A 16,229-nucleotide genomic window follows, 5' to 3' on the forward strand; every position below is an offset into this window, starting at 1 on the left:
TTAGAAGGTGTCCAGCATCAGAATTTGTAAAAAGCCCTTGAAGCCAATTTTTTTGCGCATTTAAGATTAAGGTCTGAACTTACTATAACCATTATTTTAAAAGGATTTTAAAAATATTTCCTATAGAATTATTTAATTTTTTTAGATTATCATTATCAAAAATTATCATTACCACAACATGATATTACATTAAATATATGCATTTACAAACTCATGTTTCAGTAATTAGAACTAAAAAGTTGTCTAGGTACTATGACAAACAAAATTTCAACTTTTATCTGGAGAGAAAAAATAAGAACTGCTTACCTGGTAGCCATCTTAAGTGTCACAGTCAATTATGTCCTTGAGGGCTTAAACAATGATTGAAAATTGTTGCGGAGGATGAGAAAATTGGTCTAGGACACATTTATATTCCTTATTATTGTCTCTACATTTACTAATGATCACCAAATACCACATGTTTCTTTACTGTTAATGTTTAATGTATTACATGCACTGAAGGTTTTTATTTAATTGTACATTTTCCATGCCAAAGAACTCAAATCCAGTCATGGACACGTAAGCGGTAATTAAAATTTTCCCCCTAAATGTGGTTAAAACAACTAAATTGGTTTGTATGATGTCATTTGAAATCATGTGCAAAATAGTACAAGAAGAGATGTTTGTAACTGTATGCTTCTTATTTTGATACTCTTACTTTGAATTTACTTTTTTATCAAAATGTTTCATGACACCTAGTTTAGTCACTAGCCAGACCAATAAACAAGCACAGACCAGAAGTCAATTTCGAGCCAGACACGTAAACACGTGTGCGTCCGATGAAACCATCATTATATGTGGTAGGACTTTACATTGCTGTGCTACTTGACTTTACCGCACCACAAAATAAACAAGACCACATGTCTGGTTTCACCCACCTTGTTTATTAATGGATTGAAAATGCCATTTTACCCTCAGCATACAAAAATTAATCTCATTCTGTCATTCACCATGGAACTGAAGCATTTACAAAAAAAATCAAAATTATACAAAAATGTGAGAAATAAAAACCCAATAGAAAATCTGCCTTACTGGTGACCATTTCAGAATCAATAATTGATGGGAATATCAGTTTATTTTGGAAACATAAGTGCAAAAACGGACTTCAGTTGAAATCAGATTCCAGATCACCAAATGAACGAGAATCTGAACTGCTTTGCTGGACTAGAAGACTGCATATGACATTCAGCAACATGAAAACAAATTATAGATCAGAGTACACACAAAAAACCCTCACACACAATCAGCAACAACATGCACATCCTGCAAAAATCATCTTTTCACTTTGTGTCCCATAAAGGCACCAAATATGATATTTACAGAATGCTATTGTTTGTATGTATTTACTGTATGTACGTCAGTCTGGTTTTCACTGAGCACGGGCGATTGTTTAGTAGGGTGTTTTGCGGCCTTGTTGAAGACTAGACGTCTAACGTCTAATTTACAAGGCGTCCAGCAGGCTGTCGATGCGGCTGACCAGATCGTGCCTCTTGCTTGACAAGGTTTTATCCGAGTCAATGTAGGCGTCTTTCTTCACCTTGCCGGCCACCAGCCTCTCAGCCTCCTGGCAGGAACGGCACACCAGTTCCTTCAGCTGGCCGTCTAGTTTCTGTATCTCTCCCACCTGCAAACCAACAGATGGATGAAACTCGTAAAATGTGCATAATGGAGCGTATTCAATTTAAGAAAAAAAAAAAAAACACACGCTACCTTTTCAGACAGATCAGAGCCCTCTGCTTTGAGTTTGGCCTGCAACGCTGTGATGTCATTGGTGAGGGTGCGGTGATCCGCCTCTAGGGTCTTCCGGCCACTGTTCAGAGCACCAGAATCGCGCGATTGCTTGTAACGATTGACAACTTCGTCCATATGGCGGTACAGACCCAAACGCTTGTTCACCAAAGTTAAGACCTGCTCGGTGATAGAAGCCACTTTCATGCGAACCTCTGCTGCTGGATCCTAGTAAAACAAACAAACCAAAAGGTTTGAAAATAAATACAGATTCAACAAGCGATCAGGGAATTGCAAAAACATTCAGATACTCATTTCAACAACACCATGTGCAGTGCAACACATATCTCCAGACATACCTTGGTGATGGAGAAGTCGAGGCGCACATAGATGATGACAGTGAAGAACAGGATGTAGAAAGCCCCCACTACCAATAATGGCTCTTGTAGCATAAGGATCTTATTGAAGTTGTAGTGAACCTGCAAATCATAAACAAATGTTAAAGACAAAGCATAAGTATCTCCTAAATGGCTTAACACCTTTATCGGATTATTTTTCTTCGTGAGGGCCAATATATTATAAAATTGTGTAAAAATTCAATATCTCAGAAAATTAGAATATTGTGAAAAGGTTCAATATTGAAAACACCTGGTGCCACACTCTAAATCAGCTAATTAATTCAAAAAACCTGCAAAGGCCTTTACATGGTCTCTCGTCTAGTTCTGTAGGCTACACAATCATGGGGAAGACTGCTGACTTGACAGTTGTCCAAAAGACGACCATTGACACCTTGCACAAGGAGGGCAAGACACAAAAGGTCATTGCAAAAGAGGTTGGCTGTTCACAGAGCTCTGTTTCCAAGCACATTAATAGAGAGGCGAAGGGAAGGAAAAGATGTGGTAAAAAAAAGTGTAGGATTAATAGGGATAACTGCACCTTGGATAGGATTGTGAAACAAAACCAATTAAAAAATTTGAGGGAGATTCACAAAGAGTGGACTGCAGCTGGAGTCAGTGCTTCAAGAACCACTATGCACAGACATATATGCAAGACCTGGGTTTCAGCTGTCGCATTCCTTATGTCAAGCCACTCTTGAACAACAGACAGCGTCAGAAGCGTCTCGCTTCTGGACTGCTGCTGAGTGGTCCAAAGTTATCTTCTCTGATGAAAGTAAATGTTGCATTTCCTTTGGAAATCAGGGTCCCAGAGTCTGGAGGAGGAGAGGCACACAATCCATGTTGCTAGAGGTCCAGTGTAAAGTTCCACAGTCAGTGATGGTTTGAGGTGCCATGTCATCTGCTGGTGTTGGTCCACTGTGTTTTCTGAGGTCCAAGGTCAACGCAGCCGTATACCAGGAAGTTTTAGAGCACTTCATGCTTCCTGCTGCTGACCAACTTTATGGAGATGCAAATTTCATTTTCCAACAGGACTTGGCACTTGCACACAGTGCCAAAGCTACCAGTACCTGGTTTAAGGACCATGGTATTCCTGTTCTTAATTGACCAAAAAACTCACCTGACCTTATTCAGTTTTGTTAAGTGGAAGATGCAATATGCCAGACCAAACAATGCAGAAGAACTGAAGGCCACTATCAGAGCCACCTGGGCTCTCATAACACCCGAGCAGTGCCACAGTCTGATCGACGTCATGCCGCATTGCTGCAGTAATTCAGGCAAAAGGAGCCCCAACTAAGTATTGAGTGCTCTACACAAGTAACTGAGTTTGGGTTTATCCTTAGTTGCCAGTTATAATCATCAGAATTAAAAGAAATAAACATTTGAAATATATCATTCTGTGTGTAATGAATGAGTATGATAAACAAGTTTCACTTATTAGTGAAATAAATCAACTTTTTGATGATATTCTAATTATATGACCAGCACCTGTATAGCACATTTAAATGCTACAGTTAAGCACATGACATATACAAAACTATTTATCTGTGGGGCCTTTATGGGATCAATTTAGTGCCGAGCTTACCACAACATCCTGAATGTGCTGCTCCACAAGATTGTTTTTGGTGGCCACCAGCACAGGTCTGCCAAAGGTGTCCAGGTAAGTGTAATGGAGCTCATCTGGATTACGGCTTATTGAATAGGGAGTGTCCATATTGATGTGTCTAGGGAGATCAAGGATGCGATAAGTCTCTGAACATACTCATTGTGCATTTAAAGTGCACTGCACTGTACAGGTTTTGATAAATTTGTGGTGGTTACTCACCTGGCTCCTTCTGGAAGGATGAGCTTTACAGTTAGGTGATCAATAACTTGATCATCGTAGACGTGATCAACCAGACGCATCTTCAAAGCATACTGGTCACCTAAGAAAGAGAAGGATGCACGATATAATAATGGCTTTAAATAGTGCTATGGTGTTATCCATCTGGATGTTTTTTGTACGTACCAAGGTTATAAAGGTACTCGTAGCTAGGAAGATTGTAACCAATCATGTAATGCGTTTTCCAGCCACCAAACAGAGGGAAACGGGGGCGAATTTCAACCTCCACTGAATCCTCAAGAACTTGCAGGTGGGAAGTGGAGATGTTCCCGATCTCATCACGATAGTAGACATCCTGGGCAGAAGCTGGGAGAATGGTCTGCGAGAGGACAAAACCAGAAAACATTTTTGCAACTATGGTGGGAGGTCACAGGGGTCAAATATGGATAAGTCAGCGAGTTAAGACACCTTGAAAGATTTGACTGAGGAAATGCCGCTATCGGACTGTCTCTGGTAGTCGTAACGGGAGAAGGGACCCTTCAGAAAAGCACCAGTGTGTCTTAGGTCGACGGTTTCCTCCACGGCAATGTTTCCCCAGTGAGAGACCTCGATGGTGCGGGTGATACTGCTGATGGTGAGGAAGGGTGTGTTGTTCTCATAGTGGATCTTCATTACATCCTACAAAGACCAGAATGACATTTCAGCAAATTATAAGAAAAATACTAATATAGAAATAAATAAATGGAAAACTTTAACCAGACCTTGCATCTGCCTATGTTGTATTTTATGATGACAACACTATCATAACATAGATAGTCAACTATCGCTGTAAGTTACCTGGCTGAAAGGTGCAACATCTTTGAATGGTCCGTATTCAATTACTTCATCATTTTTGGTGGGGTTGCCTAACTTAGTGTAGCTCTCAACCGTTTTGGAGGCCAAGCGGACACGGGTGGTCTGAGAGCGAGTGGGATAGGGTGAGTACAGGTAGTGGTTTCCCTCAAAGACCACCAACTGGCGCTCAGCCTGAGTAATATGGGTGGGAAAAGGTTTCAGCACGTGACTGAACACGGTCTCGACCTTCACCCGCAGCTTGCCTCCAGCCGCCAAAGGAGACGGCAACCGCGCCTCAAAAAATTTACCACTACAAAGAAGAAGAAGTTTGATTTTAAAATCACGTCTCAAAGAATATATAAGGTACAAAACCACACTTTCTTTTCAGGAAATCTGACCTAATCCTGATCATGTGAGCAGTTTCTAGCTAAACTTGTAACTCCCAGCCAAAACAGATTCTAACGTTAGGCGATATGACCAAAAATCTGGGTATATTTATTTTAAGGTTATGATATATACCAACATTACATATGCATGTCCACACTACAGATGAAAAGATGTGCAAAAGTGCTGCATGAGTTAGTCACGCCCACTTATTTGCATACAGCTGTATACACAGAATACAAAAAACCTTGTGGTTGACATTTAATTACGTTGCAACAGTAAAAACACAACAGCACCTTTTAGATTACATGATGAAGTATGCAAAAGATATATAACTATATATAGTTATCAAATTAAATTATACATATATTGATCAATGCATGATGCAAATGCAAGATGCATGAAACAGACCTAAACATTTTGCAGCATTTACCTGTGTCCATGTATGGTGGTTTCTTTCAGCTCCAGTGCTTCATCCTCCTCTTCCTCTCCTTTTACCTGGTAAAGGTAAAAATGTATGTTACAACCTTTAAAGGTTAGCCTAGTACAGACACCTCGGCCTACGTACACATGAAGGCACGTGTAATAAAAGGGCTTTACTAGTTTATGCGGCCAAGCCAAACTAAAGGTAATAAATTAATCTTGATTTATCCTCACTGTATAAAATTACAGTAGTAATCTAACACGGAAGTGAATCGAGCATCCAGCGCTGACGTGTCGCGCTGGCACTGACAGAGCAAACCGGAAGTGCGCCGCACACCCACTGCTAATGCTAACAACTACACAAAACACTTAAATAACAAGAAGTGCATTACTTAATAATTGACTGGACGTATTTGTCTGATCAACATAACACAATTACCACGATGTTTAAGATAACCGTTGCCATAAATGTGTGCAAATGCACAGATCCCGCAGAATTATTTAGCTACAGTACATGCAAAAGTTGCTCTGCCTTTTGTCTACCTTTACATAGGAATTAACATAAATTTATCAAAATCCAATAAATATTAATCCTGTCAGACATTAATAAGATTATAACATAGTTGCGTAGAAAGAATCTTTCTAATAGAAAAGTTTCAAGTGATGATGTTATATCCACCAACCATCACTCACGTCTTGCTCTTAGCATGTACATTTACACTATTTTTTTTTCACTATAAAAGGTAAGCATTTACTTACAGAAACACCGACAAAGGCGATGTGCGGTGCGAGCTCGGGCTCCAGCCCGAGTGTGAAGCTGTTCACGCTCGCGTGTCCGTGATTCGCGAGCTGAATCTCCGCGGAGATCTTCGCGAGATGAGTGCTCAGATCCACCGCGCGCTTCACCTCCTCATTCACCAGCCCGTCCGCGCAAAACGATGTGCAGACAAAGCACGATATTAGTACAAAACTCACCGCTCCGGTGCTCCACATCGTCTTGTTTTATACGGGTTTGATTTAAGGGATATGGTGAGTGGTTTCTGTAGTAATTTACAAAGATGTGGGGCGCGTGCAGCAGTGAGGCCTCGCGCTGCAGGAGCTGCTGCTGAAGGATGACGCTTCATTCATTCCCTCACGAGTGACGTCACTGTCATGGCGTACCATGAACCTTAATTTCTGGAAAAGGGATTTTGTTTCTAACTTTTATATGGATTATTAGTTTTCGCATAATATTAGTACTTGATAGTATTTAGAAGCATTTTTTGTTAATTCGAAGATGTCTTTCATACAATTAAAAGACAATAAAAGACAATTTAATATAATTTATATATATATATATATATATATATATTATGTGTGGTAATAAATAGTATTTGTACAAAAAAGATTTTTGCAAAAAGATTTTGCAAAGAAAGAAGTGAGAATATAGATTGAGTAGGATTAGACCGAAAAGATTACGTTAGACATAAAAAATCCTGTAATTTTTGAGCCCCTTTAGAATTACAATTATTTTAATGAATTACATTATTAATGATTATTTATTACGTTTACTTTTTAAAATAATATTAAATATTTTTAATAATTTATTCAGGTAAATATTTTTAATGTTAATTTAGAAAAAAGATAAAGCAGTTGTAACCATGGTTACGGCATTTTTTAAGAATTAACTTATATAATTGCGTGGCATCATTCAAACTTCTACACACAGTGTCGCGAGTAGTTTGTGTTTTTGGTTTGTAATTTCGGACGCTTTTTTGGCTGATTTTTGGCTCAAAAAATGAATCACTTTCGGAAATCTGCTAGACCATTTTCGGATGGTCCGCCACTCATTTGTCAGGGGGTGAGGATTTTCCCCATTCTCAGACATCCAGGTAAAGAGTTTATTAATGTTGTGTGTGCATGAGTTGTTTTGTAATCAAACATTACATTTAATATTGACTTTTTGTGATTTAGCTGAAAAAGATGGCAAATTGATGGATCCTCCTCCTGTCCCAAATGTGGAGCCCGACCAAAAGGTGGGTGTGGATATTTTAATTTGACTAATAGGATCTGCTTCTCTTTAAGTTATTGAAACGAGTTGTACATATAGTTTAATTTATGCAGTTAAAGATGTTTTAGGTATTATCACTGTAAAAGTTGTTTAAATAAGGTTTAAAGCTTTTTCGTGGTAAAGTTAACAATTAAAGACTTTTTCTTACTCTGAAATTAGGACAGAGATATTGTTATTAATAAAATGTTTTTTTAAGTGAAATCGTGTGCTTTTGCAGTTGCCATCTCTCACGAAGGTCAGCAGGGGTCGCGGTGTCCCAAAGGCTCAATTTGACCGCATGCGTGCGCCTCCTACCGGGCCTTCAGTAACCGGTCTGGATGCCTCCAAGGGTGAGTGAGCTCCTCATAAGAGACATAACAGTATTTCATCTCTTAGCTGCAGTTTTAATCCATACTTTGTTAGATATCATAGTAACTTAATGCATCTTGTAAGTTTTCATGGCCTCTTTAAAATTTAGAGGTGCACGTGCTGCTAATTCATTACATTGTTTTAAATCTGATTGGTTTGCAGTGTCTCTTCAACTCTTGGATTGCTTCCCACCGTCCAACAATATAAGAAGGAAGCTTGAGAAAAAGGTATATAAGGTTTTTATTTATGTTATTCAACATTCTGTCTGATTCAGTTTATTAAGGAAATTAATTTTTCTTCTTCCACTGTGAAATTAAGAAATTGGCATAGTTATAAAAAAATATTTTAAAGCCCAATTTTTGTTTATTTTTAACCAACATTACTTTGCAGCTTTAAGGGAAATTGTAATTAATAACTATTGTATTTGCAGTTGACATCACACACCACAAGGGTCATCAGAGGGGAAAAGATTGAATATGTACCTATTCTTACCCGTGTGCCCCCTGCTGGATCTTCACTTATAGGTGCCTCTAAAGGTGAGTTTTATAAACTTCAGTTTGTTAGATATCACATTACCTGCATTGTGTGGAAGTTTTCATGTCCTTATGTCTTGAATCTGATTGGTTTGCAGTGTCTCTTCCACTTCTGGATTGCTTTCCACCACCCAAAAATATAACAAGAAAGCCTGAGCAGAAGGTATAAAAGTTTTTATTAATGTTATTCAACTTTCTGTCTGATTCAATCTATTGAGTTGTGCATGTGGATCAATCTTTGTATGTTTTATACAATTTCACAGACACTGTTCAAGTAAATTAAGGAAATTTTGTTTTTCCTTCCACTGTGAATTAAAAAATAACCCTTTATAGCCAGATTATGGTTTCATTTTTAACCAACATAGTTACTTTGCAGCTTTAGGAAAATTTTTAAGTAGTAACTATTATGTTTGTGCAGTTGACATCAAACACGAGGCTCCCCAGAGGGGAAAAGATTCAATTTGAACCTTTTCTTACCCGTGTGCCCCCTGCTGGATCTTCACTTATAGGTGCCCCTAAAAGTGAGTTTTATAAACTTCAATTTGTTAAATATCATATAACCTCAGTGCATTGTGTGCAAGTTTTTATGTCTTAAATCGGATTGGTTTGCAGTGTCTCTACCACTTCTGGGAAAGTTCACGCCCTCCAGACCTTTGCATCCTCGTCCACCCATGTCAATGAAGAGGACTTTCAGTACTGAAGTATGTACCTCTAGTTCTTAAAACACTTGCACATCTCACTATCAACATTATATTTAAGTTTGTCATGAAAGTTTCAGATGTAAATATGATGGTGATTTAACTCTTCACTGGTATAACAGTAGCAGTAACAGTGTTTAATGTTATTTTTTTTACAGCATTCAGGCAAACACCTCGATCTCCTAGAAAAGAACAGCACTGGACTCCCCAGACTGAACCCAAAATGGAGGATCTGAATTAAAAATTACTTTGTGCATTAGAAAAATATTGTTAGGTGAAAAAGGAAATATGATTCTGTGCAAAAAATATGTGTTTTGTACAAAACTGTATTTTGTAAATAGTTCTTTTTGTGTTTAATAAATAGTGTTAAGATCAATAGATTAGTACTGTATTTCTTTTCACAAGTGCCTTCTTACAACACAATCTTTTGTAAACATAAGAGAAGCACCACTCGTCTTCTGCTGTGGTCATGATGGTGATGAGCATCTTTAGGAAAGTGAAAGTCTCAGAAAAGATTTCTTCAGTATTGTTCCCCATAAACAGCTGAAGAAGATTAACAGGACTAAAATTAACTGGACAGTTTTTTTGCAAAGATTTAGCAAATACATCAAATATAGCTGCATTAAATATGTGCTAATAGCATGAAGACACTGAGCAAATTCTAGTGATTTACCAAAATGTTTTATTTTGAAATAATCCGATAACATCAAAGAAATAATATAAGTAAATGACTGACTGTTAAGATTGACATTCACAGTCATAGCAGCAATATAATAAAATATACAGAAAAGAAAATGAGAAAAGTCCCTTTTGATCTTCACATGACCTTCAAAAGATCCAAATGATGTCAGTTCCTCTTAAAAATGTTTTGTGAAATATTCCTAGATTTTCAGAGTTTGTAATGTGTTGGGTAACAGGACTGAGTGATCCTGGGGACATGACTTAAATGTGCATTTTATCTAAAATATTATAAATGTATCAATGGTAAAGATATTTAGAGCAAAAATGGGATATGGAACCACACTGAAATGCAAAAAATAAAGATAATTTTATTCTTTATATTTGAAGGTAAAGCATAGAGATTGGGATGGGAAAAAACTGCGTTTTCCAGTGTTCAAGTAGTTTTATTTAATGTTTTCAATTTTTAAGTTTAAAGGAACAGTATGTAAGACATTTATATCAATTAATCATAAAATGGCCCTGATATGTCACTAGACATTTAGAAATCATTTTCATTTCAAACACTTATATCACTGAAAACAGTGGTCAGCCCTCAACTGATGTTTATGTTGTCATTTTGTGTATTGGCCACTAGTTGGGTGACTGCAGTACCAGTTTTGGCCACAATCCTACATACTGTTCCTGTAAATTTGGTTCTAGATTAACATGCAGGACACTTTTCTTAATCAAAAAATTTATTTTAGTCTTACTCTTCTTGCATTTTTACACACAAATTCACAGGTTTGCATTAACATGCAATCGATATGGAATGGGATAAAGCATATTTGGCGTGCCCTCCGAGGGGAGGGCTCTGAATTTTAGCCTGAACACCAAGTACTCCCCCCTCTTTAGCTATAGTTAAACACCTGCAGTAGTAGACCTCTCATCATACTGGCTCCATCATACGCTTGGGAAATGAGTTTACACTTCTGATCCTCTGGAAGGATGACAGCAAGAAGCTCTTTTAGTGTTGTGGTGATGAAATCAGTTGTATAGTTAAATACAGAAAAATCTCTTCTGTACATTGCTTAAAGGGACAATGTGTAGTTTTTTAAGTATTTTATTAGTCAAAATATATGTCTTAATTCATTAATACGTCCTCATTGGTGTCAAATGACTTCTGCCGATGATCTGACTTTTCTTTGTAAGCTTAGAATTTCTTCTCTTTATTTACATTCAACAGGTTACACTGAAGGTTGTCACGTCGTTTCGCTATATTGAAAAACTATAAAAGCAGAGAGGGACAAAAAGCACTAGCCTACCGCAACGTGTTTTTGTTCAGAACACGTGAACCAGCTGAAAGGGATAAGTAGATCAGTGAGTACATAATGTCTACCGTATTTGCAACACACATTTGGAAAAGCGAGGCGCTAGAGCACTATTCGTTTGAATTCAAAAATACAATTTCACCACTAGATGGGGAAAATCCTATTTACTGTCCCTTTATTCTGTTCCCTTTGCAACAAACACCATGAAGGTTCGGTCTTGTCATGTTTCCCCACCCTAATTATCTCCAGGTGTTTCTTGTTTCCCTTGAGTAGTATGTGTATAAATACCCTTGTATTTGCATGTTTCTTTGTCAATGATTTTATTGTAGTCTTATGTGGTGTTTGTGTCATGCTTTGTATTTGTTCATGGTTCTTGTTTTGTATTTCTAATCATGTTTGGATATTAATTAAAGATTAGCACCCACCACTTGTCAGATTTGGTTTTGATGCGCTCTGCACCTGCTGCCCAGGCTACATGCACACAAGAGTAATACAGCTGATCGGCTACAATTGTCAATACACTCATCCACCACACCAAAGAGTCCTCCTCCTGAGAAACACAGACGTTTATGACCATACACCAGGGGTGTCCAAAGTCGGTCCTGGAGGGCCTTTGTCCTGCAGAGTTAAGCTAAAACTTCCCACAGCACACCTGCCTCAAAGTATATAGTCTGCCTAGTAAGACCTTGATTAGCTGGATCAGGTGTGTTTGATTAGGGTTGGAATAAAACTGCAGAGACACCGGCCCTCCAGGAGCGGACACCACTGCCATACACCAAATTCTCCCTCAAAATTACAACATTACATTTAGCAGGTGTTTGGTGACCTCACCGGGGCTCCTAACCTATAGCTTGTGGAGTATGCCAACATGGACAGATCATCAAAGAGTCTCAGTGTGGTTCTGCATTGACTCAACTGAGCAGAGAACAGCAAGAGACTTTTGCCCAATGAAGACGGAGTGTTCTTGCTTGCTAGAACTCCACCAACTAGTTGAGATCCATAGCAAAGAGTCCTGATCTAAATCCAGAAGAAACACATGATAATCAATTCACTGTTAGGCCTTATTTATAACAACAAAACCTTTATATGAACTTTTAAGTGTATGGACATAGGGAAGATATCAGGTTTCTCAGATTTATATGCATAAGTAGTTTAAATAAAACTCTCACCACTTTATCTCTCCCCCTGTAGGACTCCAGCATATTTACGAGAGACTCGACTGAGTTCTGCATGACTTTGTTTTTATTAGCTTTAGCATTAGCTAGTCCTTTAGTATGTTTGCTGAATCTAAAAATATGCACAGTATATATAACTCGTTTGCGTTTTTAAACTAGTTTTTAAAATGCATTCTTTCCACAATTGACTTGCATTAACGGACAGGACTTCGAACAGGAAGTGGTAACGATTACGTCAGACCAAAGCAGTCGAGCCGAGTTGATTAGCGTGTTCGACTTCATGCGGCGCTGCAAGAACCAACAGCAGGGTGACGTCGAAGTACCGCGAGAGCGATTCGAAATTAGACTTCTAGTGTGATTTCTCGACTCGCTCCCGCGGTACGTTGACGTCATCGGCTGTCAGTTCTCGCAGCGTCGCAAGATGTTGAATAAGCTTATCGCCATTGGGTTTCCTCTGACTGCCGCTCTTGGCTTTTAAAAAGTCGTATGATTTTAAAAAGTTTACTAACCTAAATACATACATACATACAAACGAGTGTGTCACACACATATGAACGAAATACCGTTTTGATTTAGATTTTTTTTTTAAATAAATAATAATATGACTTTCAGTGGAATACGACTAATTATTTCATTTTGTATCAATTTGCGCTATATATTTAACGTAATCTTAACATGTTAAAAGTGGCTTTTATCACTGGGTAACTTTGAACATTGACCACTGGTGAAATTTAATCTGCAACAGAAAAAATAAATTCTGTATATCAGAAAACTTATATATGCAATATGTATGTATTCATACATATTTTTTCTTTAAAGTTTTAGAACTTCCTTAAAGTGATCCAGACATTCCAGCTCTATGTAAAACATGCTTAAAAAAGCCTACATGCTTTATATTTGCTAAATCCAGCTAAGACCAGCATGCTGGTGAGCTGGTTTTAGCTGGTCTCCCAGCTTGGTTTTAGCTGGTTTTGCTGGTGTAGAAAGCTGGATTTGCTGGTGTAGCAAGCTGGTCTAGCTGTGTTTTGGTCACTTTTTAAGCTAGTCTAGCTGGACTTAGCTGGTCAGGCTGGAAGACCAGCTGGCCCACCAGCATGACCAGCTTTGTCAGGCTGGGAGGACCAGCTAAAACCAGCTACCAGCTTATGCTGGTCTTAGCTGGATTTTTCAGTAGGGATTCATGTAGGTGTCACATTAAATTGCTATTTACAGTCCATTGTCAAAAAGATGTAATCTTCTCCTCCTGTTGTTTTCAAAGGCTTGACCAATTCACTTTAAAATAGAAGAAAGAATGATCGAAAATTACCATTAAAATCAAATGATCAAAACTACTTTTTGAGAATCTTGAGAATTTTTTTATTAATTACATAAATAACTATTATTTATTTGATTAAATACGTTTATTTTAATAATAATACTTATCATAATCTTACTTATTTTTAATAATTTATTCAGGTTATTATTTTTAAGGTTTATTCTGAGAGAAAAAAATGAAGCAGCTGTAACCATGGTTACGGCATTTTTTAGGAATTAGCTTCATTAACTAATTGCATCATTCAAACTTATCAGCACAGTTTCACGACTCGCGAGTAGTTTGTGGTTTTGATTGGTAATTTCTGACTTTTTTGGCTAATTTTTGGCTTAAAAATGAATCACTTTCGGAAGTCTGCTAGACCATTTTCGGATGGTCCGCCGCTCATTTGTCAGGGGGTGAGGATTTTCCCCATTCCCAGACAACCAGGTAAAGAGTTTATTAATTTTGTGTGTGTATGAGTTGCTTTAATCAAACATTACATTTAATATTGACTTTTTGTGTTTTAGCTGAGAAAGATGGCACATTGATGGATCCTCCTCCTGTCCCAAATGTGGAGCCCGACCAAAAGGTGGGTGTGGATATTTTAATTTGACTAATAGTATCTGCTTCACTTTAAGTTATTGAAACGAGTTGTAAATATAGTTTAATTTATGCAGTTAAAGATGTTTTAGGTATTACAATCACTGTACAAGTTGTTTAAATAAGGTTTAAAGCATTTTAATGGTAAAGTTAACAATTAAAGACTTTTTAGGACAGAGACATTGTTAATAAAATGTTTTTTAAGTGAAATCGTGTACAGTGACATTGTCGATTGTGCTTTTGCAGTTGCCATCTCTCACGACGGTCAACAGGGGTCGCGGTGTCCCAAAGGCTCAATTTGACCGCATGCGTGCGCCTCCAACCGGGCCTCCTTCAGTAACCGGTCTGGATGCATCCAAGGGTGAGTGAGCTCCTCATACAAGACATACAGTATTTCATATCTCTTAGCTACAGTTTTAATCCATACTTTGTTACACATCTTAGTAACTCAATGCATCTTGTAAGTTTTCATGGCCTCTTTAGAATTTAGAGGTGCACGTGCTGCTAATTCATTACATTGTTTAAAATCTGATTGGTTTGCAGTGTCTCTTCAACTCTTGGATTGCTTCCCACCGTCCAACAATATAAGAAGGAAGCTTGAGAAAAAGGTATATAAGGTTTTTGTTTATGTTATTCAACATTCTGTCTGATTCAGTTTATTAAGGAAATTAATTTTTCTTCTTCCACTGTGAAATTAAGAAATTGGCATAGTTATAAAAAAATATTTTAAAGCCCAATTTTTGTTTATTTTTAACCAACATTACTTTGCAGCTTTAAGGGAAATTGTAATTAATAACTATTGTATTTGCAGTTGACATCACACACCACAAGGGTCATCAGAGGGGAAAAGATTGAATATGTACCTATTCTTACCCGTGTGCCCCCTGCTGGATCTTCACTTATAGGTGCCTCTAAAGGTGAGTTTTATAAACTTCAGTTTGTTAGATATCACTTTACCTGCATTGTGTGGAAGTTTTCATGTCCTTATGTCTTGAATCTGATTGGTTTGCAGTGTCTCTTCCACTCTTGGATTGCTTTCCACCACCCAAAAATATAACAAGAAAGCCTGAGCAAAAGGTATAAAAAGTTTTATTAATGTTATTCAACTTTCTGTCTGATTCAATCTATTGAGTTGTGCATGTGGATCAATCTTTGTATGTTTTATACAATTTCACAGGCACTGTTAAAGTTAATTAAGGAAATTTTGTTTTCTTCTTCCACTGTGAAATAAAAATAACCCTTTATAGCCAGATTATGGTTTCATTTTTAACCAACATAGTTACTTTGCAGCTTTAGGAAATTTTTTAAATAATAACTATTATGTTTGTGCAGTTGACATCAAACACGAGGGTCACCAGAGGGGAAAAGATTCAATTTGAACCTTTTCTTACCCGTGTGCCCCCTGCTGGATCTTCACTTATAGGTGCCCCTAAAGGTCAGTTTCATAAACTTCAATTTGTTAGATATCCGATTACCTCAACGCATTGTGTGCAAGTTTTTATGTCTTGAATCTGATTGGTTTGCAGTGTCTCTTCCACTTCTGGGAAAGTTCACGCCCTTCAGACCTTTGCAACCTCGTCCACCCATGTCAATGAAGAGGACTTTCAGTACTGAAGTATGTACCTCTAGTTATTAAAACACTTGCACATCTCACTATCAACATTATATTTAAGTTTGTCATGAAAGTTTCAGATGTAAATATGATGGTGATTTAACTCTTCACTGGTATAACAGTAGCAGTAACAGTGTTTAATGTTATTTTTTTTACAGCATTCAGGCAAACACCTCAATCTCCTGGAAAACAGCACTGGACTCCCCAGACTGAACCCAAAATGGAGGATCTGAATTAAAAATTACTTTGTGCATTAGAAAAATATTGTTAGGTGAAAAAGGAAATATGATTCTGTGCAAAAAATAT

General features: G+C 37.5%; 2 protein-coding genes and 1 long non-coding RNA gene across 3 annotated transcripts; 1 reads left to right on the top strand and 2 right to left on the bottom strand.

Annotated features, from left to right (window-relative positions):
- Positions 1 to 902: 902 nt before the first annotated feature.
- rpn1 (ribophorin I) lies at positions 903 to 6,758 on the bottom strand. The gene is made up of 10 exons (XM_065241753.2): positions 6,385 to 6,758; positions 5,636 to 5,700; positions 4,822 to 5,128; positions 4,453 to 4,662; positions 4,171 to 4,363; positions 3,988 to 4,087; positions 3,748 to 3,886; positions 2,127 to 2,246; positions 1,750 to 1,995; positions 903 to 1,663 (listed from the first exon to the last, which is right to left on the bottom strand). The coding sequence occupies exons 1-10, from the start codon at positions 6,616 to 6,618 to the stop codon at positions 1,481 to 1,483; spliced, it is 1,797 nt and encodes a 598-aa protein (XP_065097825.1). The 5' UTR covers positions 6,619 to 6,758; the 3' UTR covers positions 903 to 1,480.
- Positions 6,759 to 10,067: 3,309 nt separating this feature from the next.
- Positions 10,068 to 12,619, bottom strand: LOC135719450 (peroxisomal membrane protein 11C-like). Its single transcript, XM_065242133.2, has 3 exons — positions 12,412 to 12,619; positions 12,074 to 12,259; positions 10,068 to 11,792 (listed from the first exon to the last, which is right to left on the bottom strand). Exons 1-3 carry the CDS (start codon positions 12,472 to 12,474, stop codon positions 11,646 to 11,648), a joined length of 396 nt encoding a protein of 131 aa, XP_065098205.1. The 5' UTR covers positions 12,475 to 12,619; the 3' UTR covers positions 10,068 to 11,645.
- A 2,233-nt stretch (positions 12,620 to 14,852) lies between these two features.
- LOC135719451 (uncharacterized) lies at positions 14,853 to 15,926 on the top strand. Its single transcript, XR_010521099.1, has 5 exons — positions 14,853 to 14,919; positions 15,123 to 15,228; positions 15,324 to 15,388; positions 15,644 to 15,746; positions 15,838 to 15,926. It is a non-coding gene; the product is annotated as an uncharacterized lncRNA (long non-coding RNA).
- Positions 15,927 to 16,229: the final 303 nt, after the last annotated feature.

The sequence above is a fragment of the Paramisgurnus dabryanus genome, chromosome 14, assembly GCF_030506205.2.
Source record: "Paramisgurnus dabryanus chromosome 14, PD_genome_1.1, whole genome shotgun sequence".
Taxonomy (NCBI): Eukaryota; Metazoa; Chordata; class Actinopteri; order Cypriniformes; family Cobitidae; genus Paramisgurnus; species Paramisgurnus dabryanus.